Below are 27252 nucleotides of genomic sequence, written 5' to 3' on the forward strand. Positions count from 1 at the left end.
CCTTAGATGTAGGCATTATATCAACTCATCGGACAATAAGAGAAATGAGAAATAGATCAGAGATAGATAGGAATAGAAAAGTCACAACTTAGAACAGTGAGAGGAGCCAGCTTCAGGTTCAGTGTACAGAAGTATGCCTTTGCACGATGTAATTGAATGTAATGCATTAGACATAGGACATTGCTCCAAATTGTTATTCATCTCATTAACTACCCCTCTCCACCTTGTAAAAATAACAATATAAGTTGATCCTGAGATGATGTCATAAAGTGGAGAGTTCAGAATATGATAGTAAAGTCAAGATGCAATACAGCTTTAAACTTATAAGTAAATTGCATAAACCAAGCAACACATAAACACACAAAGGAAAAAAAATTACACACTTCTTAGACCTGACACTTGCCAATAGATATTCACAAAAATCCAGTCTTGTCAGACTAACAGAGGTAGACAGTACAAGTGTCCATGTGCTCACACTGAAGGCAGCCCTGGGTATAAAACACAGGCTTTCAAATCAGATGCCATCCCCAAGCAGCTCTGCAACCTCAGGCAAGGTACCCAGTCTCACTCAGCTGCAGTTTTCTCTTCTATGCAATGACAACAATGCATTCCTCTCAGGGTTGTTAGGAGGATTAGTACTAACGATAATAAAATTAACAAATAGCTGCCATTTATTGAGCACTTTCTACCTGCCAAAGAGTGCATTATTTCATTTCATCTTGACCATAACCACAGAATATGGTTTATGCACATTGCATAGATTAAGAAACTTCCAAGATCACCCAGCTGGAAATGCTGGGGTTCAAATAAGTTTTGTCTGATATCAGAGATTGCTCTTAATTGCTTGTTCCAACAATAATTAAATTTTTTTCTTTTTCTTTGCTGATGTATCTCAAATGGCTAGAATAGCATCTGGCACATAAGGAGCATAAACAGAGTAATAAAATCTGTGGACTGAATTTCATATAAACTAATATACTCTCCGATAAGCATTTTGCATAAATTCATCATTTCATTTTGTTCTCACAATAATCTTGGACTATTATCTCTAATTTACAGCTGAGGAAACAGAGGCTTAGAAAAGCTGACCAGCTTCCCAGGGCCACACAGTTAGTAAGTGATAGAGTCTAGATTTGAGCCCCTATCCAGCTGCTTCAAAGCCCAGCTTTCCTCTTAATGAAGCCGCTTTCAGCATGATGTGTTTACATACCTAATACTGTGCCTGCCATATAGTAGTCATTCCATAAATATGCTTTCCTCACCCATACGCATGTAATCCAGAGTGGCTGGTCTAAAGTAAGGTTTACTTAAGATATTGAAGTTTTATGTGGAAATGCTTGTAAGCATGATGCCATCCTGCATTACCATATCTGATGAAAATGGCACTTGTTTATTTATTAAACATTTTTCAATTTTGTAAACTATTAACATTTCAGGGTTGTTGTAGGAAATAAAGGTAATAAAGGGTGTTAAATGCTTGGCATAGCTCCTGACACATAGTGAATACCATGCAAGTCCTGCCTCTCTCACCTTGAAACTCATCAAGAGGACCAGTGTGATGATTTTGAGTCTGCTGCTCACACCTATTAGTAACAGGGTAAACTGACGACCTTATTTTCTTCAAATTATCAGCAGCAGAAGGCTAGTGATGTCTAGCTTGCCACTCTAACATGGCTGTGTGGCTGCTAGACACAATAACATCACTTTTCCTTATCACAAAATGTACTTTATTTAATCAAAAGGCAGGACCACAGGGCCACATTGCCTGCTAAGTTAATTTAACTACTATTGGTTCCCCTGATGCTTTAGAATAAAAACATTTCTATCTGCCTTCCTTAAATCTGCAGGTGAGGTTAGCAAGCTAACCCAGACAATCAAAAGGAGATCAGTAATACGTACAACTAGAAAAACAAAGATCGGTTTTAAATTCACATGGAATTTGAGGACTTAATTGCAAGTTAAAAATGGAAGCGTTCTCAGTATCATGGATTTATAAAAGAACTATTTGGGTTTTTTTTTAATATAAAGGGTGATATCCTTAAGAAAAAGTAAATTATCTACATTTAAATGGTGATATACAATTACTTAGATAAACACATAAGGGATTGACATGGCATGCTACTCAGGATTCTGAGAACTTATTTTGATTTTTTGAGATCACAAAATCATATACATTTAAAAATATTTAAAAAATAGATAAGACAGTAGAAATAGAATTAATATGGATGGTTCTGCTTATCTAGAGTTTTTTCTGCAATCTGGAACCTAGATGAAGCAGAAAAGTGCTAAGAATTTATTCTTGTCAGAAACCGAATCTATTACCACAAACATTGCTAGAAATGTCCCAAATATTTTAGAGAAGTTAAGCAGATTATTTCTTAACACTGAGTTATGAATTAAGTTTATAGTTTTGTGAGTAATTATCTCAATTGTTCTTCAATGTAAGAATCACTATACCAATACCTACATTATTTGACAACATATATGTATAGTTTGTGAATGATTTCATCTGGCAAGACTGTGAAACTTATTCCTGATAAGTCTGTACTTCAGAAATAGCCTTTGAAATAAAAAATTCCAAAGTTCATTGGCATAAATTATAAATTATTCAGCTTACAACAGCACAGTAGAAAAATTATTATATTAGTAGTATAGTAGTAACGATAAAATACATTTTTCTAAGACCGAATTTGAAGTACTGGAGTAGTACTTAAACATATATATATTTGAGGGACATTTAAAGTAGAAACCAGAAAATTGTGAGAAACCACAATTGGAAGGATGCAGTGGCCCTCTTTGCTTAGATCTGTCAAACCCCACCTGATGGTTGGTAAGAGTGCAGACTGATCAACTATGAAAATGTGGATACAATTTTATGAGAAAAATTAATCAGCGTAATTCTAATGAGTTATGGTCTTTGTTGTGAGAAATGAAAAATTCCATGGTCTCACCCTAAAGAACATTAAGAAAACATTACTAAGAGGAAACCGAAAAAGTAATATATGTTAGAATGATGGGGACAACTTTTTCTGATTGAACAGATAGATAAATATTGCATGCAAGTATCGAAATACATTTAATTTTGCCACAACAATATTCTCTTCACAAAAAGCATATGAATCATCTTGTACTCATGAAACTAGGTGGTGATAAACAGATGTATCTTTAATGACACTTGGAATGCCTTCGCTGCCCACCCTTTTTGTTTTGTTGTTTATACCAATTTAAATTTGTCTTTACGGCCCGAATGTGCTCATAATACGAGGTGATGCAAAATGCGTGCAGCACTTTCTTGAACAATTGCTAAACATTTCCTTCAAATCCCATTGCTCCAAAGAATTTGGAATATTGGAGGTCACTGATTTAGGTTTCTGATTTAGGCTATTTTCTCTGATTGCCGTAGCTCTTTTTCTCGCATTTGGGAATATAAAATAAATGGTTCATAGGCTTAGGGCTTCATTTAGGAATGTTTACTAAAGCTTTTAAGGACCAAAGATGAGTTAAACTAAAAAATATTCTCCCAAGCAATAAATAACTTTAATCTAATTTAGTCATTTAATCTGGCATCAGCAGGCAAAAGTAGAAATACTTCCCCAAATTCTAGGTATTTTCAGTTGGCATTAAAAATTAAAAGTTTTAAGCAAAGCCATGTAAAGCCTTACTTATAAAGTTGGTCTTTCTGCAAAATTACGTTTTCATCACAGCCGTGGTTTCCTTTTGAAGGAAAAAAAAATGTTGTAGTTGTTTTTTAGCATTTCCACAGTGTTGCCAGCTGCAAAGAAAGTGAAATTATTCATAGTTTAATTTGTAGTCATTGAGGAAAAAGAAAGAGATGATGAAATGTTTCCAGTTCATACTTAAGAATCTGTTTTTGTTTTCTGGTCTTTATCCTACTGAACAAATATAATGAATATTACAATGAAAATATAAAACTTCTAAAAATAGTTGGAAATTGAAGCATTAGATCATATTTGCAAACATTTCCATTTCCTCTCATTGAAAATAAAGTGAGAAGCTACAAATTGAAACCAAGGTCACAATGGCTAGAAGGAATTTGCTTTAGTATGAGATGCCACACTTGCCCTTGTTATAAGTAGCTATTGATTGAAATATATATTTGTTTTTATTCCAACTGGGATTTTTCTATAGATGGGAAAATTATAATAAAAATTATAACATTAATATTACATAAATTAATATAATATATTTATAGATGAAGGGAGAGCTTTGTGAGAGGATGGTGGAACTAAGCCCTTGTTTACCACGTGATGAATTCATGTGGAATCAAGATGGCCTAGGTTATTAAGACTGTGGTATGGTCTCTGAGGAGGAACATTGTTCCATGCAAACTAAAGGGCATTCCTCAATGTGTCCCTGTCATTTCTGCTCTCCAGCGGGAACCCAGCAGTTTCAACTTATGTTCTTGAGGACCAGAAGGTCCCAGTGAATTTACTTCCCACCTACCCACATAAAGTAACCCAGCCCTCCTTGCTATCTGACTTTTTAAAGCATTTTAGACATCTTCTTTTTTACAATCAAAATGATTTCAAAACAGAATTTAGGGTCAACAGATATTTTTCAGACTCTCCAAATCTAGAAGTTTCTGGCACATAGTGGGTACTTGATAAATGGAATGCAGAAATCAAATTTCAATAATATTGGACCTCTTCAAAGATTTTTAGAAACTACTATTTTTCAGGAGAAAAGAACCTGTTTCAATGAAGGGTGAATTCAGCAGCCCAATGACAAATCTGAGCATGTAAACAGTCTCTAAAAGGAGGAATCACAGGAGATCACCTCAAGTCATTGACAATTGCAACAGTTTTCCAGGAGGATAAAAGAGTAGACAGGACTCTTGCCAAGAGCAGGGGTTTTAGCATTATGTAAACTGTTGCCATCTTGACTGTTCTGACTACTGGAAGTGTAGACTTTCTTCTTCACTAGGTGTCTGTTGCCATAGATGACAAAACTTACAGAACACTCTTATTAATCCAAAAGAAAAGATTTTTATGAATTCAGATGACTAATTTCCCAGTCTTCTACATGGGAACCTGGGCAATATGCTATGGCCCAGTGCTGGGCACATAGCAGGCCCCAGAAAGGATTTACTGAGTGAATAGGTAGGTAGGTGAGTGAGTGAGTATGTGAGTGATCAATTTGTGCATGAATCAATGCATGAATAAAACAACACTCTTAATTTTGAAGCCATTTAGAATAAAGCAGAGAGGTTCCAACAATTCCCTGGCTTTTCTAAACTTGAAGAGGTTCTTATTCATTTACTAGAATTATCTACATTTACCTCAATCCACCACTCCTACTCCAAATATATCTGTATTATCCATTCATATATGGTACTTTTGATATGTAAAGTATTAATATTTGTATAAACAACTAAACTCATATAATCAAAGCCTTTCAGTACATTTTAATAAATAGGTAATACATTTCTAAGGGGAAGACTTAGACAAGGAACAAAGTGGAAAGGTCTTTGTCCATTTCCCAAAGGGTGTCTCCAAATCCCACTTTCCTGTCTGTCTCAAGGAGAATTGCGTGTCATGCTGAGAGTCTTTCTTATTTGACCTTTGCTGGGAGAACCTACCTTGTATCACAGAGTATTTCTCCCCAGTCACAGATGAAGCCAATAAACCTTTGATTCCAATATCATGCCTAACCAAACCTTAGGCTAACATTGTGCAAAATTGATTCTCCTCTCTTTTGTCTTCTTCATCCCACTTTCTACATAAGTTAAAAAAAAAAAAAAAAAAGCAGAGCAATAGAGGGAAAATAGCACCACTGAGTAATCAAGAACCCTTAAGTAATCCAGAGCTTACCAATATGCTTTTTAGTATAGTATATCTAGAATTCAGATATAATTTTTAAACTTGTGTTGATAGTGGGCACCAATACTATGTTCGAGAAAAGGATTGATTTCCTGGATACTGACCCCTGCCCATGAATGACTCCAGAATAAGCCATGCAGGCAGTTACAATGACTCTTCAGTAATTCTCATCTCAATGTAATATCATCTTGTATAAATTTAATCTTTTGATTACACTCTGGATCAAAACTTTTATTGTATTAATGTTTCTTAGCACTTAGGTGGGAACCTGAATAAAAGAGTAAACAGTAAATCTTATAATTACAGTAAAATATGTGAGAATAGATATTATGGCAAGTCTTAAAATAAAAAAATAATTTTAATTTGCCTCCAGAATTTATAGAGTTCCAGATTTACTTGTAGTATTATTATAGTAGGAACTGTCAACAGTTAAGGACGTGATTGCAACTGCTAACTTCATTTTTCTGAAGGATTTGAGAAAGATTCAGATCCGATAAGAATGACTATCATATCAATGGACTTGACTCTTCCCTGGGAGGCCTGTCACCTCTTAAGATGTGGAGCTTCTTCCATGATGTTTGCTGCTAATGGGCTGCATATAGGGTTCAGGCCATGTTCCACAAGCAGATCATTCCTATAAACCACATTTGGAATTGACATCATTCATCCTGTCTTATGTCGTCAGAATCTAGTAGAATCCTTTCACCCAATTTCATCATCTGTAATTGGAAAACAAAGGCATACACAGCATATTTCTTCTTTCTCAATAATTAAACAAACAAAAGACAATATTCAGTAGTGAGTTTGGGATTTGGAGATAGTCCTGTGTTCAATTAAAGATAAGAGGGGAGACCCATAAAAGCACATCTTAATGTACCTCAATATTGCTTATTACTAATGAAAATAATCTTGCTAACATAATTGCCAAAAGAACATGTCAAAATTCATTCTGACTCTTTTCTTAGGTATTGTCACTATTTTCTCCTGTGGTGGGCACTGGCTTTCCCTGTTATAATTTTCAGATTTTAAAAAGCTTCAGAAGGACTTTAGCAAATAAGGCATTTTGAATAGTATCCATTTTTAATTTGGCTGAAACTTCAACGATCAGCGTTATAAGTGGTAGCAACTACTTCTCAGAAATAAACTGAATTTATAGCTAGAGGAAAATGTATATTCTGCTCACAATTTTAATTTCTCTACTTCTGGTATATTGTTAAATTCTCTCCTCTCTTTTCCCCCATGTCCCCCTCTTGCCTTCCTTTTTCCTCTACTTTTCGAGCATTCTTAGTTAACAAAGTCTTGACAGCACAACCCATGGAATCTTCTTTTTTGGTGTTATTAACCTTAATAAATGTGAAGGCAGTCCCTGTTTTTACTTGGTTTTAAAATTATGAAGAGCAATGGCTTAGAAAATAGTCACTAATATTCATGAATAAGTCATTTTTAATTTATACAAACTACTTAATTATAGGCCTCAAATGTTAAAATTAATTTAAAAAATAAAAAGAGTACATTACCCTCACGCCTGACCCCCTCACACATCAAATGGTACGATAACCTAGAGGAGGTGGGAGACTGGGAGAGAATTACAAGTTTGAATTTCTTTGTCTAGTAATTTATGATTATCAAACCCCTTCTTATACAAGTGGAGAAAGAGGACAGAATTGGTACTTGGGGATATAATTATCAAAGCCTCCCACTGTCCCTTTCAACCTTTTCAGTGGCAATGGGCCTCCTCCTCCTCCTAGATAAAAGTGAGGGATCTTGGCCCATGACTTTTCTTAGACACTCTTAGTGACTACAATCGTCTATGGTCACTTTAAACTGCAAATAACATGCCCAGTTCCCTGACAACAATGAAAACTGCCAACCTAACAAACGTCCCGCCCTACCACCTGTGGCCCCAGCTGAGCTTCCTTCCTCTGCCTGCTACTGTAGGAAAGTGTCACCAGGTCCCACTGTCTTTCCCCATTGGAATGATTCTCATTTCCTCAGCTTGCTAACCTTGCTTCTGACAGGTCAGGTTGAGGTGGTAAGAGAACAGATAGGATATAAGAATCGTACCAGTTTGCTGAACTGTTATAAGACAGCTTCTGCTATCTTGGCCAGTAGATGGCTCAAACAAACTCTTGCCGGCATTTTCATGATGTCTTTCAAGGCCCAACTGGGACCTTTCCGATGCATATCGCTATGGGCAACGTGTTTCCTTCCAGCTGCCTATTCCCCTCTCAGGGCTTGGTTTCTTCAGGTCCACTCTCAAGGCCCTGTGATACTGCCACGGTGCCCATATGCCAGCGGGTCCCCTGGGACAGACAGGATTGTAAATGGTTTAGACTCATGGTATGGAGTCCAGGGAAACACTTACGCATCCTCATTCTGCTGTCAGTGAAATGTAGCTAGTGGCCGTCAATGCCGTTCTCTCTCTCTCTTTTCCTTTTTCCTCGTCCTCTTCCTTTTACTCCTCTCCTTCTCCTTTTCACTGCCTTTTTCTCTCTTCCCTTCTCAGCTCAAAAGTCATAGGCTCTCACCCATAGATTCCTCACAGTGCGGTGTCCCCAAATTTGAGGGAACAATATTAAATCAACCACTTTCGTTAACTTTGAGGGGAAGAGAAAGCCTTCCATGCCCATGCCTGAGAGTGAAGAAAACACAGAGTTTCAAAGCTTCTCTGTGTCTACCCGTGAGGGGTGAGTTCTGGACTGTCTGACCGGGTTACAGAAACCGCCTCTGTCTGCTCGGCACAAAGGTCTCATCCCTATTTCGGAATGCGGCACCTATTGAATCTTGGTGCCTCAGTGGAAACTTCCGCCTTAGTATTCTTTTACAAGACAAGGAAGAGTTCATTATTTTCTATGATAAACTACTGTTTTCTGTTCCTCGGGATAAAATATTTTCTTGGTGAAATTGTAACATTCAGAAAAATTCAAAAGATCTTTTGCAACTTAGTGCAAAAACCTAGGAGTTACCACAAAAGCATGTAAGCAAAATTAAGTCATGAATAAACATTTATTGAACACCTGTTTTATTATTAAAGCATGGTGTTGAGTGCTTTGCATACATTATCTTATTTAGTCCTCACAATAACCTTATGAAGCGGGCATTATTATTCCCACTTTATAGATGAGTAGACTGAGGTTCTAAGAGGTGAAGTAATTCACCCGTAATCTTCTATAGGCAAATCTTGAGCTTGATTCTAGCCAGTGTAGAACATTTTCCCCTTTCCGTGTATATCTTAAACTCTATGAAGAATTACCTTTAATGACTTTTTAACAGCTTTTAGGGGAGAGAATTGTTTTTACTGCTGTTATTTCTATTTTTACAACATCGGCTTTTGTGCAAAGTATCTTTCATAATGTGACTAAAAGTGATATTTTAAAGATTATGACCCCTCTAATTCTTCACTCTTGTCTGTGAGTGTGTTTCTAAAGTTGAAACTAAATACAGAACACCCAGTGGGGATTCTAATTCTAACTGACAGTTAAATAGGTAGGATTCCCAAGGGTAGAGTACCTATTGATACCCGTAATATAATCATGAAAATGTATACTTTATAAAGTTCTTCCTCGCAGTTGCTCATTAAGAAAATGTGTGTCATCCACTTCCTTCAAGTTGGTCTGAGATAATTTGTCTCATATCCTTGACTTCAATTATGCCACCTTCAGGCACACTGCCATTTCCTATGCCCACAGCTACACTAGACATTGTCAATCAGTCATGGCACTGTTTCTTCCTGAACTCTGGAACCTTAAGATCTCAGGGAAGCCATGGCCAATTGATTGTTGTTGCCTGCAAGATTAAATCTATTTGCCCTTACTTGAGTGTCTTCCTCTAATTGAACTCCTTTATCTGCTTATCTCCATGCCTTTACTATTCTTTGGTTCAGATACTCTGTTATAGGGCCCTCTTAATATTCACATTTCTCTTGTTATCCATCTTGGACATAGCTAAATGCAAGAAGGCACTAGATTGCATCTTGCAAAAATGAATTTTGTTTAGGAAATAATTGCATTCTCTTACTCTTCCTGGAATCAACATCGGAGTTGTCAAAATAATTCTAAGTGAGTTTAACCTTAAATCTGGGAGCACAGTGAGACTAAAATGAGTATATTACATAAGGATGATAAAATCATCCCTTGGAGGAAGCAAGAAGAGTTGCTGCAGCCAGACCAGAAAAGACAGGGAAGGTGACTGGCTATTTCTATTCTGCCAGTCACTCACCACCAGCTCCTTGGCTCTCAAATGCTATAAGTTCTTTTTTCAAGAATGGACAGAGTGATGCTAATGTTAACAAAAGCCTCTTGACCAAAAAGTGCTGAGGTTACACAAATATCTGGCAAAGAATTGTCTCTACTGATGGATTGAAAAGCCTGAGGAAATCACCAATTTACAGCATTGGTGGGTTTCTTTTTCTTAAAGATGTGTGCAACAAAATTACTTGTCAATTTGACATCTGCAATCACACTCTCTGTAGCAGAGTTTAACTGCATGTCATAGACTATTACGACATGTGGCCCATCAGACAACTTGTCTGGATGCCCTGGGCTTCTGTGATACCACCCTATCGATACCCTGCTATCGATAACATCTACATGTTGGCAATGAATAAATTCAACACACACTACTCTCCATCAGTCATAATTCATCCCTACTGAATACTTCAACTAGACTGAGATCCATAAGGGCATTGTAATGATAACCTGATGACCTAAAGGACTTACATGGCCTTGAATCACTGAGGTTTGCTACAATTGCAAGAAAATCTTTACAGTAGCTAAAATTATAATTGCTGGTGCGTTAATAATAGTCAAATTTATGTGTAAGCCTCCCAAACTCTTATGGAAATAGGAATATGTGTACTAATGAACACTGGTAGTCATTTAAAGATTTTTTTTTTTAGCTGCTTTTTGCAACTGGGACTTTATTTTCAGTGGTGGTTTATGCTCTTAACTGCTCTAAGGAAACAGATGGGCAAATATGAACAGCAACAACCAAATAAGTCCCCTGTCAGAGAGGCTGGAACTCTTTAGGTCACAAATTATCATTACAATACCAGTATGGGCCTTGGCCTGGTTAAATCATTCATCAGAGATGAATCATTACTGTTAGAGTTGGGCTCAAAGACATACAAGATCATTGCAAATGGTTCCAGAGCTATTTGTTATGGAATTGATGGAACAATAACCTCACTCAAAAATTTCTAATGTTGTGACTTAGGCATAAAGTAAGCCATGCTTTTTGAAATGAGGTGGAAGTGAACCAATCAAGCAACCTCTATGTCAAGGATTCATTGAGGCATTTGCTTCACACTTGGGCGACTATAATACAGTAGCATCCTAGTGACTGAGTTCCTGGTCTGTAGTTTCTCACCACACTGTCACATTTACACCTAAAATAGTTCCATTTCAGCACTCTTCCCCAAGCACCCCTCAGAAACCATTCATCAAAACCCTTTGCCTGGATGGAAGTTGGCCTTTCCAGACTGACCTGTCCTTGCTCCACTGTCTCCAACCTCTTTTGTGTCTGTGTTTCTCATCTCCAGCATAGAATCTTGTTTGGAATGGTTACTCTGCCATGCCAAATCCCACCCAACCTCCAAGACCCTTCTCTGCCCCCATTTCTTCTGTGAAGTATTCCCCACCCATCCCCACCTTTCTTTCTCTGAAATAACTCATTCATTCCCAATATTCTTTTGAGTACTCACCATGTGGGTATAGAGATTTTTATCAAATAATCCTTGCCTCTTGTTTGGTGCATAGTATTTCTCTATTGAATCGTTAGAATCTTTGCATGCCATGTACCTGTTTTATCACTCCCCTCCCCTGCCCCAATAGCATCTTCTGGTGTCCTCCATGGTACATGACACCATGTCTTATATAGAGAATGGTCTGAAGGTATTAGGCTGCTCTGCCAGAGTCCTCAGCATCTTAGCAGAGCTGAAATTCATCTTGTGTAGTTAATCCCTCGAGTTGGAGTTACAGCCTAGCGGTCATTTTTGCTCAGTGATATGTGCTTCCACTGACTTCTCTTATCAGTAAATCTTTAGCTCTGGAAGCCAGAAACTCAAACTCCAAAAGCTAGTCCAAGGACTGTAAGTGCCTCAAAAGCATCCTCTTTCTATCTTTGCCCTCAAGTCAGAGTTTCTCTAATGTCAAAATTCAATTTTAATTTCCTGATATAGTTGAAATATGTGTAGATACAAATACTTCCCTCTAATATCAAAAAGCCTTTAATTCAAAATATGATTTCTACATGTAAAACTGTCAACTTTCCACGAGTGCCAAGGGCCTCACACATTGACTGCCTTGGCTTCTCTCATTTTTGTTTTCAATCTTTCAAATCAGAGTCTGAGGAAGCATTTTGGTGAGACGTATGGAAGTGCTGAGAGGAATGGGAACCAGTCTAAGTGAAATAGGCACATCAGAGAATTTTTAGACAATAGTGTACGCTCCTCTCTATCCTCCAATGAACGGGAGCAAATTAAAATCAGCATGTTGTAATACATCAAGGAATATTAGAAAATTCCCCACAATGCACTGCCAAGGTTTTGACATGCTGAGATGGTAATCCCAGCTCCCCTGAAAAGGGAACAAAAATAAGAAATGCATAACCTCTCAGACAGCTTCCTGACTGGAATGGCCCCTAACCCTACCCTCACCCCAAAGGCAAACTCTCTCCTTATTAAAGGGTTCCTTCAGTCATGCCATTCCAGATCCTTCTGGCTCTGACACTAGTGCTGCCCTACCACCAGTAAGTAATGTGAGGGCCTAAGAAAGAAGAGAGGATCGGGTGGGAAGGGACCTAAGTGGAATCATGTTTTAGTAATATCACAGCGCAGTATGTGGAAGAGAGGCTGCATGCAGGGAAGAGGCTGATGAGTCATTTGCATTCGCCTTTTTTCTTGCCACACAGAAAGCAGACAGAGGATCTCATTACACAAGGTGAGCACAGACTTGTGTCAATCTTCTCAGAGCAGAATACCTCTCTCTGCATCACAGTGTGTTCTATTGCTGTCAAGTGCTGTGCCTCACTCTGAAGCCTTCTCCCAGGCTACTTACTCACATGACTCCTAAAGGGACTGACATCCTGCCTAAAATAGAACCCACAACCCCGCCACCTCAATGAACCCAGCTTTCAACTCAGGCCAATCAGATGGAGTGGAGCTTCTCAGGCCTATAACATGAGGAAGCCAGAGTGGATGGGTCAGCCACCAAGTTATCATAGTGCATTGTAGAAAGGAAGATTATACAGCTCACAATGCAAGTGTAGAGAGGGGTGTTATACAGTTCACACTGCAAGTGTGGAGAGGGAAAGTATCCAACATAGGTGTGAGACAAGGACCCTGCTCCCCAGGCCTCTCCACATTGCCTGTAGGGTCATAAGAGGAGCCTTTGGATACTAAGCTGCTTAATGCAAGAGCACTCATCAATAAAGTACTTATGTGCTCTGATCTATTGATGTGGACTCCTCCTGACCTTGCTGGCACTGATGAGACATGCTCATTGCTGATGCTGCAGGACGGACATTGCAGGCTTGTTCAGTGAGACTGAGGATCTGCAAACTCCCTAAGGGGCTGCCGACCACTCTCACAGTAATTACTTGACCTTTATCAGCATTCATTGACAACTGCCACTGATACTTGATATTCGCACAACCCTTCCATTAGTGCCATCCCACAGGGGCTTTTGTTGTGGAAGCAATGACCAAATGAGGAGGGGAGAGAGGGGGCAATTTCCCTTTCATGATCTTTGTCACTGAATGGTGGGGTCTCGTGGTTCTTCTGTGGTCCCAATTGCATCTGGAATCCCAGTGACAGCTGACTCTAGAAGTCATTCATTTAAAAGACATTTATTGAGAAATTATGTTTAAAAGCCTGTTAGGGATACTGTGGGGTTAGAAATCAGAATCATTTATGTATAAATTCAGTCCACAAGTAACTTATTGTCTGGTGGGAAGTCGCAGACAGAATGCAATGCTTTTTTCTAAGAGCTAGTACCCTCCAATATTCTTCTTGTGGTGGGAGCCAGATGACATAATGGAAAAGCAAGCACTGGGGGTCAGCCAGACCTGGACTCCAGCTTCAGCTCCGTTCATCATGTACAGATTTCTCCATCACATCACCACAGAGCATTAGTCCTGCCCTTCTTAGTACCTTCTTACATACTAAGAAGGGCAGGACTAAAGCCCACTTCTCAGAGTTATTGTAAGAATATGGAATGAAATGAGATCACTTCTTGAGAAAACATTATTAATATGTCTTGGTGGCCCCCAAGCCACATCACCATGGTGCTCTTCTGGGAGGTGGCCCTGGAAGATAACCAGCAGAGCAGAGCTGTTTAACTATACTGTGGTGTGTGGAAGGGAAAGCCTCCAGTCTCAAGTTTCACAACTCCCTCAGGAGAGTCTGTAACATTGGAAACATAGATCAAATTTTCATTTTGAACAGATTAAATTTGTGTCTAACAGTCTCCCTGACTCCAGAACCTGGGATCTCAGCCATAAGCACAGGGTGCTGAGGAGCTAATCCAGGAGCTGACCTGTGACTTTGAGGGAGGAGCAGGGTGTTGACGAAGGAAGGAGGGAAGGAGTGATCACTTCTGGGAACTGAGGCTGAGGAAAGAATGTCAGGGACGTCATGTCTGAGGAGCCACCATGGGGACCGGATGAAGCTCCCAAGCTGGATGAGGGCCATGTGTGCCAAGAGAAGTCTGTCTTCTATGTGATTTTCAGACAAAGCAGATGTCTGTGCTGCCCTGGCAGAAATCACATGTTTCTGCCATCACTGATGCTTGGCTTTATTTTTAAATGTTTTACCCCCTCAATCCATACGTGCCTTTGTGTCCTTCAGATGCTCATCCCCTGCCACTTTCTTCCACACTCGCATCTGCAGGTCCATTCACAGATCTTTAACCAGCTCTCCAGGAGCCTCCTACAGAGATCAGGAAGAGTGAACTTCAGGTGCAGGTGCAGACCCTGAACAGAGCCTGGAATCTCACCTCTGGGCCCATCTCTTGCAGATTATTGGGACCATTCCTCTGATGCCAAATCCAGGGCCATCGAGCCAGGCAGCGAGCAGCACGCAGGGCCTTCAAGTGCAGCCTATCACCCCCCAGCTCCTGACAAATGCCCAGGGCCAGATCATCGCCACAGTCATTGGGAACCAGATCCTGCCAGTGATCAACACCCAGGGCATCACACTCTCACCCATCAAGCCCGGCCAGCAGGTAAGTCTCCATGTCCAGGCAGCCATGGCTACCTGAACACCTCTCCTTACTACCCTTTGGTTCACTCACAATCAATGAAAAGTAATTTTTAAATTATAAAATATTTAATTTCACTAGTCCTAATATGTCAATATTTATGAACAGGCAAGTAGCTTTATTTTCATTCTTAGCATCTATAGGTGAGAACTAAATAGCTCTCGAATATAAAATATGAATGTATTAAATTATAAACAGAGACAGTAGTCTAAAATGAGGATGTGTTCTTATTTATCCACACTATGATACTTAATTTTCAGCTAATTTTAAAGGGGATCAAGAATAAACTAAGACCACTTATACCTTAATTGGAAATGAAAAAAATTATTAAACACCAAGAGATCCCATCTTGGTGCTGCTGAGACTGATGCCTACAAATTAGGGAATATAAAATAGGATGTTCCACTTGGATGAATTTTTTTCAAACCCTGACAATCCAGTTCATTTTTTTATTCAAATATCAATGGAGCACTTCCTATATGTCCTGTGACAGGACAGATGTGCACAAAGTGTAGTATTATCACAGAGATGAGAGTAACCAACTTTGTCCAGAGAGTTTTGTGTACTCACAGAGAAAGTGGTTTGGGGACTGAGTCTTAATGAATGAGTAAGAGTTAACTAGGTAAATGATTGGGTTTACAACATTCCTGGCAGTGGGAACAGCAGACACAAAGAAAGAGAATGTGATAAAAAAGTGGAGTGTTAAGAAGTAGGAGAAAGGTTCATGTGATTGGAGCATAGAGCTTTGTAATCAAGCTGAAAAAGATGGACTTGGTCTTTGTGTGATCTTGAACACGTCATGCACTGTCTTTGTTCCCCAGTTTCCTCATCTGTAAAATGAAGTAACTAGTACCTACTTCACAGGGAGGTTGTGAGGATTCAACTATAAAATATTTAATATGTATACAGAATGGTTAAAACTGTGCCTGGCATACAGTAAGCACTTATATAGTCATGATGATAGTGATGATGATTTATCCTGCAGTTCTGGGAGTCTATAAGAGGTATTTAAAAGGGAATGGCATGCTTAGCTTTATTTTTCAAGAGAAGAACTCTGGTAGCATATAGTGGTTGAACTGAAGTGGTGAAACTTCTATTGTAAACAAACTATTTAGGAGACTATAGCAAAATACAAATAGAAATTCATGAGAGCAGGCACTAGATAGTTGAAACTAAGGGTCTGGAATTGTAGCAGAGCTACAGGATCTAACAGGATCTGAGAGTCATGAGCACATACATTGTAGCTAAAATCAAGACATCCAGAGAATCATGAGCATGGAAAAGAAGGAATACAAAGGAGTTGTCTTGGAAAACATCAGCATTTAAGGAATGAAAGAGGAAAAGCAAGAGAGAAGAAATGGCTGGAACAGTTGGAGAGAAACCCAGAGTGTGGTGATCTAGCATCCAAGAGTTTTAAAAAGTAGGAAGTGGACAACAGCGTCAAGTGCTGCAGAGATGAAACCAGGTAAAACAATGGAGAGATATCATTTCCTCTATTTCTTTGTTGTAACATCTTAAAGTCTGGATCGTCTCTGTTGAAAACATTTTAAACAAGTAACTGAGTAAGGTAAGAAGCAAGAGATGGGCAAGGCTAAGGCCTGGATTTACAGATGGAGGGTGCGCCAACAAAGGAAAGCTGACGGAGAGGAAAGTGGAGATCAACAGTGAGTGTATAACTGAGTATAGGGCTTTATGAGGTGTTGGGAAACTGTATAATATAAAGGATTTAGCAAGAAAATTAAGACAAAGGAAAAGGGAAGAAGAAATCACTGATACATCATTCATCGGCAACAAAATGGAAGCGGCCTGCCAGAGACCTCAGTCATTTTGCTCCTGAGCCAACCATGAAAACAGCCCATTCTTGTTGGCACTCAAAGGCTGTGCTTGGAAAATCCATCTGCTTATTCAATAATTTTTTTAAAATCTGTTTAATATAAATAGTTATCAACTATCTACTATTTGTCAGGCATTGATTGCACCTGCAAGCTGGGCTGTGGGGAAAGACAGATACCATGAGTACTTCCTTCATGAAGTTTACAGTCTAGTGAGGGAGCTGAACATTCGTCAAAGATTTGCACAAATTTATACCTAAGATCTGCAATAAGTGCCATGAAAGAGTAGTAAGGGGATCTATGAGACTATCCAGCAAGGGGACCTCCTCCAGTGAGGGAGTCAACACTAGGAAAAACCAAACCAGGTGTGAACACCCTTTCCAGAGATAGAGACCTCTGTCTTACTCCTTCCACTTCCCAGCCATGCTCTTGTCCCAGGCAGTGAAGCAGTCCCTACAAAACATATCACTGAGGATTTTTATACTCTTCCCAGCCACCATCTCTCAGCTGGTTTATTTCTTTTGCAATTTACAAGATTCCATTGCATTCTCTACCTTCTAAATAGTTCCCTAAATAAGGCAAGATTCTCTGTCTTTCATTGGCTTTTTAAGCCCTAGTTCTATCTGTTCAAACTCCAATTCAGAATTATCTCAAGGCAGGGTGGGGTGGATGAAGAGTTCAATCTCTTTTCATATAATTTGCTAAAACCTATTTCTATCAGCAAAGCTAAGCTGTAAATTGCCAAAAATGTGATGAAGTAATTAGAAATCATCAACATTTAATACAAAGTAGCTCTCACTTTCACCTTGAATATCAAAGGAGGGTGTTTGGATGATAGAGTATTACTGTTACATAAAATTACACGTCTAGATTTGAGATGGTACAGTTTTTATCCAGGAAAAGGACCTAACTAAGAAATGGCAAATGAGAGGCAGATATAGTGCCATTCTTCAACTGCTTGCCCACAGTAGACATCAATTAATCCATTTCCAAATTCTCTCTTGAGCACAGATGCACCTCAGGAGCTTTTTCATACCATACCTGTTGTCCCCTAGAATGAAACCGCATTACTATGGGAACATCTGGTCCTCTGCTGGTCTAACCACCACCACCATCCTCTTGGCTACAGAACCAGAGATATAGCAACTGGGAAGTAACAGCCAGCCTCTTGGTGGTGTGCCTTGCAAATCCAACTCATGTCAGTTGCAACCAGTACCTGCAGACTCTCCTCACAGGTGTTCTTGTATGCATCTCTCGTGTATGTGCATGCTGAAGGAACACGAGCACAACTGAAAACACTGACATACGTACCTTCCCGAATCCCCAAGTCACAGCAGGCATTGACAGGCCTGTCCCTTTTGTTCAAGGCATGTGCCACTGGTCTAACCTAGTCCCAGAAAGATCAAGGGAACGAATAGTGAACCTGGTCAGAAATGGTTGGGAAATGGTTGAAATAGATGACTGACTTGCTCTTGCTCTTGCTCTTGCTATCGCCATCGCCATCACCATCGCCACCACCATCGCCACCGCCATCGCCATCGCCATCGCCATTGCTACTGCTATTGCTATTGCTATTTTTTGGCATTGGCTCTGGTTGAAGCACCTTGTAACATGTAGTAAAGTTAACAAGTTGTGTAAATCGGCAGGAGATTCACAAGTCTGAGTCCCATTTATGGAAGCTGAGATTCTGAGGATAGAAGATCATAAAATGCCTAGATCCCAAAAGTAAAAAGCTCAAAGCTGGAGATACAAGGATAGGGGTCTTCAACTTTTTTCTTTAACTATTACCATATACATTGAAGAAATATAATATAAACAACCACTAAAAAATAAAGGATTTCTATCATGCAATAGTGAAGTTTCTCAATTTATTTTTTTCACATAATTTACAACAAATGCTAGATTGTTGACAATAACTAGAGTTTTCAGAATATGAAAAAATATTTAATATAAAAATATTTGGTGGAGCTCCAAAGTAAACTTTTGTTCCCTCCAGGGATTTTGCAGCTACTATGAATTATGGTGAACTCTCACTCTCAAAGTCAGAGTGCCCCAGACCCCCTCATTTGCCCTTGTACTGTGATTGTGAATTAATGATTTATTTGTAAGCAGCACAGATATTATTTTTGTATATATTATTCTTTTATATATATTATTCTTCCTTTGACTAAATCCCAACAAAAGTTAGTGGAAGTTTTAAGTGTCATTAAGGAGGTAGAGATATTTGAACAGGTAAATGTTACACTTTGTAAAATCAAGGCATTGAAATTTTTCAAAAATTAAATACCATAGATATAATACTTGGAGAGTGCCATCCATGAAAGCACTCAATTTTTCTTCAAAAAGTAATCTTAGTGCTAATAGGAAGTCAAAGAAAGGTGGTTTATTTAAATTAGCTCTCTAAAATGCCATATGACTATCCAAATCTATCCATTTTTTTAACTAAATACAAAAATGTTCTTGCTTATCTATTTTTGAAAGTCAACTTCCCTCCCCAGCCCTTGCCTGAATCAGTGGTTGGCAACCAATGTGACAAAATGAGAAATTTTCACCCACAAAGTATCTGAAATAATGTAGGGGTATTCCTAGAAGGATGAAATATATGTCAGTGATCCTAATACAAAATAGGCCTTTGACATTCCAGCCACACATCTGGGCATCTCATCTCTCTGGTCTCACTTTGACACACACTCTCATGCTGCCTACATATTCTGTGCCACTGGCCTGAAATGCCTTTCCCACCTTCTCTGTCTGGAAAACTCTTCTCACTGTCTCTCTGTCCAGAATGCCTCCTTTATAAAGCTTCACTGCATTGTTCCTTCATCTCTGTTTTTCCAATGCTCCATTCATGTCCCTCAAACTGTACTGTCATTAAGAGTCTACTCCGGAAAGGCAGGAACCAGACTGACAGCCTGTTCAGGACCCAGCCCATGGTGAATGCTCAGTCAGTTGAGTTCAATTTAATTGCTGCCAGATTGTAGTGTTTCTCTTTTCAGAGTACCAGCATCCCAGAGCCGTGCATAAGCTCAGGCCCTTATGCAGCTATCTTTTTCTTCCGTCATTTTCCAGTATGTTCCAAGTTAGTGCCTGTAGGCAGTACTGTTTTCTCTAGTTATCTCTTATTTGAATATCAATCCCTTCATCTTGCCACATTCCCCCTCCTTATCATCTCAACTATATTTAATCCCTCGTTTTCTGTTCTGCACTAAAATTTGACACTCGTCCTGTTATTGTCCATGATGAGCCCTGGTTGTGTGTCCCAAGCTTGTTTGAGGACTGCTTTGGCCTTCCCTGCCTGTGTCTGAGCATCACCCCTGAATTCTGCTCTCCTTACTTCCTCACACCTTCCAGCCTGGCAGGAGCCACGTTGTTTTCAGCTCCTTCTTGAGACCTTTGGAGCTTCTTCCATACTGACCTCTCTGCAGACAAGTGGTGTCTGAAATGGAGGCTTACATTTGGGGCTTTTCATCCCACTTGGGTTAAAGAGCTGTTTCAGAGTTGTGTGAGAGCTGGAAGGATGATCCAGTAAGTCTCCTAAACCCTGTGAGAAGGATAACTCCCTCCTTGGTCATTCAAACTTTCCACAAAGATAACTAAAATCTCCCCTAGATATCATCTTCTAGATCCTCACAATTTCTCAAGTTAGATTGTCTTGATGTCAACCCTGAATCTCTCAGCAAATCTAACACCTGCACGCTTGTCCTGTCCACAGTAGAATAAACTCAACAACACTCATTCATTATGTCCTCCTAATTATTGAAGTTTCTTATTAAATATGAGTTCCGGCTTTTTTGTCTAAACATAATACATCCACTTTCTTTATTCTTTTTCTAAGAGAAGCTTCTTCCAAAATCTTGTGTACTCCCCCAACCCACAGCATCAGCATCACCTTTTAGAAACACAACTGCTCGTGCCCCACCTTACACTTAACTGCATCAGACACTCTGGGGGTAGGGCCCAGTGATCTGTGTTTTAACATCCTTTCCAGGCTGATCTGCCAAATGCTAAATCTTGAGGACCACTCATTTAATTTCTCTCCAAGTTATTATAAGGTACAGAATACTCAGAAAAATGCCAGCCAGTTCAGGGAGGGAGGAAAGTTTCATTGTCCTCCTCTGCTCTACCTCTGCTCAACCTCCTAGTGTTATATTCACTTTCTCCACTGCACCATGTGGGGATTTAGCCTGTGGTTCATTATGGCTCCCTAACATATTTTAAAAAGACCAGACCTCATTCATTTTACATTTGTGTATTTGGAAAGTTTTTTCCTCCCCAAATGAATTTCTCTATATTTAATCCTATTTGAAATGTACTGTTTTATGCATTCACTTTTCCAACTTGTCTAGCACATTCTACATTTTATTCCATTTTCCAAGACACTTAGCACCCCCACTTAATTTTATATCAATCGTTAATTTAGTTAGAAATGCTTTATTACAGAAATCAAAACATTATTAAGGATATACTGTGTTACACATGGAAGATATATGGGGCGCAGTGGCACAGAAAATCAAGAAAGCATTTAAAGTGTGCTTGTACTTGAATCTATTTTTGTTGAATACATTAAACACCCTGGCAGTGCCAAGCAACACAAACAAACCAATGAAGCCAGCCTGTGAGAAGCAGCAGGAAGTACAGGCATATCTCAAAGATATTTTAGGTTCAGTTCCACATCACCTCAGTTAAGCAAGTATCACAATAAAGCAAGTCGTAACCTTTTGGTTGGTGGAGGGTCTTACCTTCAATTTTTAAAGAAGCACAACATCTTTGAAATGCAATAAAATGAGGTAAGCTGTGTAAAGCTTTTCAGACTCTGAACCCTGTCTTTCTGTTTCTCATTCCCCGCATGAGATGAACATCGGTCCCTCTTCTGGAAAATACTGAGCCCCAGGCTAATACGAATAGCCCCTTCCCTCTTTTTTTTGTTGACTCTTCATCCTTTCAGCCTGTATTAGTCAGCTCAGGCTGCCATAATAAAGTGCAACAGACCAGTGGCTTAAGCAACAGAATTGTATTGTTTCATAGTTCTGGAGGATGAAAATTTGAGATCAATGTGTCAGCAAGGTTGTTTTCTTCTGAGGCCTCTCCTCAGCCTACAGATAGCATTCTTTTCCCTCTGTCCTTACATGACCTTTTCTCTCTATCTGTCTGTGTCCCAATTTCTTTTTTTTAAATAATATTTTTTTATTTTTCATCTATAGTTGGCATACAATATTACATTAGTTTCAGATGTACAATGTAGTGATTACACATCTGTATAACTCACAAAGTGATCACCCCAGTAAATCCAGTACTAGAGTTGTTTCATGAAGTAGCTTAAATCTGTTTTCGTTTTTCTTGTTAGATAGATAATAGATGATAGATAGATTAGATAGATAGATGATAGATAGACAGACATATGATTGATAGATAGATAGATAGATAGATAGATAGATAGATAGATAGATAGATATCAAACATAAAATTTCTAAAGATTAGTGCACCAAAGTTATTAAACTTAGAATATCAAAGATAGAGCTATTCTTAGAGTTTACCTGAAAGAATTGCAGTTTGGGGAATGGGAGGTAACAGAAGTGTTATCTCTAATGTTCTCTTTTTCTGAGGGAAGAAATTATGAAAGAGAAGTTGATCTCTGGGATGATTTGATATGTACAATAAGCTAGTCTAACTGGACTTACAAGTGATTCTAGAATTAACAAATACATGTCTATGGTGGCAATTGGAAGGGGATATATGGGCTCTGTTAGGATATTGCTGCTTATATAACTGTGATCCTTGACAAGTAAGAACCTTTTTGAATTTTTATTGGTTTTTCTGAACTGTCTGGTTGAACTCTAGAGGGTAAGCAAGACCCCAGTGTCCTTTAACAAAAAGATAGAAAGAAAAAGCTTATTTCCTCTGGAAGAACTATTTCTTCCTTAGATTTTTAGATATTAGATTCATCTCCCTTTTTGACTATGTAGATATGGAACAAGCTCTTAAAATAACTGTTTTTTCCTCTCAAACTCTTTTTCCTGTGTAGTGTAATGCATAAGCCTTAGTTTGCTTTAGAGCCTCCTAAGTGAGATTGCACCCTAGTAATTTTTTCTTTACTGAGTTGTGTCTGAGAAAGGAAAATTTTGATTACTGTCTTATACAGTTCCTTTATGGTACTTTACCACACCCAGGTCCAATAAAATATTGATGAAATGGTAAAATTGAAGACTATCTCATGATCCAGTAATTCAAAACTGTAAAAAGCTTTTGTCTAGTAACAATATTTAGAAGGACAACTCAATAGGTTAGAAGGGGAAGACTGACATACAAATATCCATCACATTTTATTAAGCAAATTAAAAATAGATTTAATCTTTAATGTGCGTCTATACAGAATAAAGGTTACTGGATTAATTTGTTGATTATGTGCTCAGCAGATTGGCTAATTACTTTAGGCAGATGCTTGATGCATATTAATTTAGATTCCATGTCAATTATAACTATCTTTGGTTCACAATATAGCTTCCTCTTAGCACCACTGAGTAACAATAAAAATATTCACTTGAAATGCAACTGTAGGCAATTCTGTAGGGTGAACAGCATGACATCCTGAAAGGAGCCCTGACTTACAAGTAGGAATCTGGATTCTAATGTTCAGCAGACAACATGACCTTGGCCTAATCGTTTACTTCTCATAATCATGCCAAGCCGCATTTGCCGCATAAGGATATCGTGTGAATCCAGGGAGCAAAAGAATTAGCACAAGGGACCAGAGGAATCACCCCTTAAGCACATTTCCAAAGTAGCACTTTACTAACAATTATTTGAAGGTAAAATGTTAATTAATGGTTTTAAACACTTTAGGGAATTAAAAAGACTGATATTCCCAAATATTGGAGATGATGTAGAATAACTGGAATTCTCATACATTGTTGGTGAGAATATAAAATGCTGCAACCACTTTGGAAATCAGTTGGGCAATTTTTTAAAAGTTAAATATGCATTTACAGTAGATCCAGTAATTTCAACAATTCCACTCCCAGGTATTTTCATAAGAGAAATGAAAACATGGGTGTACAAAAAGGCTTGTAAATAGATGTTTATAATAGCTGTATTCATAATAGCCCCAAACTGAAAATAACTCAAGTATCCATCAACTAATAAATGGACAAACAATCTATGGCCTAGATATAAATATAGATATAGATATATACTGCAGATATAGATATGTACTGTATATACTATTCAGCAATGAAAAAGGAATGAGCTGCTGACATATGCAACAAAATGGATGAATTTCAAAAATAGTATCCAATCACAAGAAGCCAAGTACAAAGAGTACATGTTAGATTATTTCATTTCTAGAATAATCTCAGACAAGTTCCTCATGGAAGAAAGCAAAGCAGTGGTTATCTGAGGATAAGAGTTGAGAGAAAACTGATTCCAAAGGGGATTAGGTAACTTTGTGGAATAATGGGAACATTCTACACCTTGATTGTGATGGTGGTTTCACAGGTGGGCATACATGTGACAAATCTCATCAAACTATATGCTTGAAATGGGTTATATTTTATTACGTATAAATTATATCTCAATAAAATTCAATGAAAGAAATGAACACACGCATGTGCACGCACACGCACACGCGCGCGTGCGCGCGCGCGCACACACACACACACACACACACATGGAAAGCAATGGCAAATATGAAGTTGAAATATCCCAGGCTGGCTTTTAGATCCTGAGGTGGTCAAAGGTTGGTGTCTATTTTGTAGTTGGCTCTCATATCAAATATCAGGGCCTGACCTGATTCTACTCTCAGGCTGATTTTCTTTTATAAAATCTTCTTACACCTCTGTGAGTGTGATGATGACTATAAAAGCACTTTGTAAGCCAAAAAGTGCTATGTCCAATCAACAAAGGTGGCAGGTGGCTATTGCTGAGGCCAACTGTGCACCTGCTCAGGGTCCTGGGCTGCTCTTTGTGTCAGCTTTCTAGGAGGGCACAACACAGATCGAGAGAGATCTCTCCCAGGCCTTTAAGTGGACATGGCACCTGCAATCATTTTCATTTTCCTTTCTCCTTCTTCCCCTCTGCTGAGCTCCTCTCACCTCTCAGAACAACAGTTCTTTGATAACTTGTAAAGAAGTCATGAATAAATGGACATAAAGATAGCCTTGTTTTAGGCATACAAAATTTTTTAAATTAAGTAAGTTCTTATTTGTGGCATTGTGACTAAGAGCTGGGGCCCAGGATCAGACTTCATATGTCCGGAGAACAGTTTCTCCAACCTGCTGGGTAAACATACAAAACATCTAACCTCTCAGGGCCTCAGCTTCCTTGTTTGTAAAAAGAGGTTCAAAATAATACCCACTTCTCAGGCTAATGTGAGCTAAATGAGAGAGGTGATGAAAGTCCCGAATGAAGTGCTAGCACAGAGTAGGAAAATGACAACTGAGACCTACAAATATTAATAGATATTTTTGTCCTGGTTGTCCCAATGTCTCTCTTAATTTTCTATAGGATATTAGAGAGCATTTTTCCCAACTCCACAGTAACAAACTAGACTTTTGTCCGGGAGAGCAGAAAGTTTCCATTTACACTCATACTAGGTTGAAACTTTCCTAAAAATGCCAGTTACATAAGAAAATGCTTGGGCACACCTTTATAATTGAGTTTTGCATTTTGAAATGATTGTAAGCATTGTATTTTATCTTTTTATCCTTGAGAAGCCTGTCAAATACGTTATAATTGTTTAAACAGTCAGGGAGAGTCTAGCTACACGCCATGGTCGGGAAATGTAGAAAATTGGGTGCTCTAGCAAGCCAAGTAGGGAATTAATAATAGATTTAGAATTATTAATAAAATGCCTGTCAAACAAGCAGCAACATATTATATATATATATAAAAAAAAATTCTACCTGTTGTGTAGGATGTTTACTTTTCCTGAGAAGTATATATTCTTGGAAATAAAATGATTCAACACCAGATGAAACTTCTGCTTCCTGGCATTTTCATTCATTTGTGTGTTTTTTTTTTACATCTCCCCATGTAGCTCCACCAACCTTCCCAGACGTCAGTGGGTCAAGCAGCCTCTCAAGGCAATCTTCTGCACCTGGCACACAGCCAAGCATCCATGTCTCAAAGTCCCGTTCGGCAGGCTTCCTCTTCTTCCTCTTCATCCTCTTCTTCTTCAGCTTTGAGCGTGGGCCAGTTAGTCAGCAGTAAGTATCCTTTCTGGCTCCATTAACTCATGGTGGCCTTCTTGTTGCCTGTTTGCAATGCCTTCTCTCTTTCTCTCTCTCTCTCTTTCTCTCTCTCTCTCCCTTTCCCTCTCCCCCTCTCTCTTATTCTCTCATCCTCAAAGAGGAATTACCTGGCCCTACTAGACCAATATTGGGATGAAGTCCATGCCCCGAGCCAGACGGTTCCTTTGAGATGCAGGCATCAAAAGCTCACCCCCTCCAGGAGTTCCTGTAGGGGACTGGTTTCCATCTCAAGTGCTTTCTATGTGCTGAGTCAGTCCTGCCATATCAGAAGGAAGAAACTGATCAGCTTGCAGGGCATGAGCCACACAGCCCAGAACTGAAATCACCAACAGGCACTCAGCCCACAGGTCAGGCTGCTTTTCTGTGTGTTTGAAGTCTCCTGCTGTTCTGTTTGTAGGTGTCAGAGGAAATAAAAGAGAGCATGCCTATGGGTGAGTAGGTGTGTGTGCACAATGAGCTGCCTCCAGTGGCATGTGGAGGAAGCTGTATGGGCTGGAATCTAGTGAGAAATCTCTGGACAACCATTCATAAAGTAAAACAAGTTTGCTTCCCTGAGTAGGCCATATAGATATAATTTTTCGAAATGGTAGTTGGCCCTAGGTGAAGACAGCATATGTACTATATGCAAATAAAAACATGTTAAGATGAATGAGACAATGGCCTAATTTAATGTTAGTTGTTCATGTTTAGTACAATTTTTACCTACATGTAAAATCTCAGAGCATGTTCATAGATTATAATTCTCTAGGGTCCAAAAATCCAGTAGTTATAAGTTTAAAGGGATTAAAGCACTGCATAGGCATCTGTGCCATAAAACAAGGACACATATAAGTATCTATGTTTGGTCAAGTGTGATGAATGACCTGTTATAACAGGAATAGTAGGGATCCTCACATATCATGGGGCAAGTATGGTAATGCACAACAAATGTCCTCTCCCCACAAGCAACTCCTCCAAAAAAGAATATATATACATATACATGTCATTCAGTATATTTGCGTGTGTTATATATGTGTGTGTGTGTGTGTGTGTGTGTGTGTGTGTGTGTGTGTGTATATATATATACACACACACACAC

The 27252-nt window shown here is 38.8% G+C and overlaps 1 protein-coding gene across 2 annotated transcripts in view; it reads left to right on the top strand.

The window, feature by feature from the left end:
• POU6F2 (POU class 6 homeobox 2) overlaps positions 1-27252 on the top strand; it is a 462677-nt gene that overhangs the window by 423156 nt on the left and 12269 nt on the right. For both annotated transcript variants that reach the window (XM_011376695.1, XM_011376696.1), the window contains exons 8-9: positions 14855-15061; positions 25961-26129. In XM_011376695.1, coding sequence (XP_011374997.1) covers positions 14855-15061; positions 25961-26129 — 376 coding nt within the window. The remainder of the gene's footprint in view (positions 1-14854; positions 15062-25960; positions 26130-27252) is intronic.

The sequence above is a fragment of the Pteropus vampyrus genome, unplaced genomic scaffold, assembly GCF_000151845.1.
Source record: "Pteropus vampyrus isolate Shadow unplaced genomic scaffold, Pvam_2.0 Scaffold302, whole genome shotgun sequence".
NCBI classification, from domain to species: domain Eukaryota; kingdom Metazoa; phylum Chordata; class Mammalia; order Chiroptera; family Pteropodidae; genus Pteropus; species Pteropus vampyrus.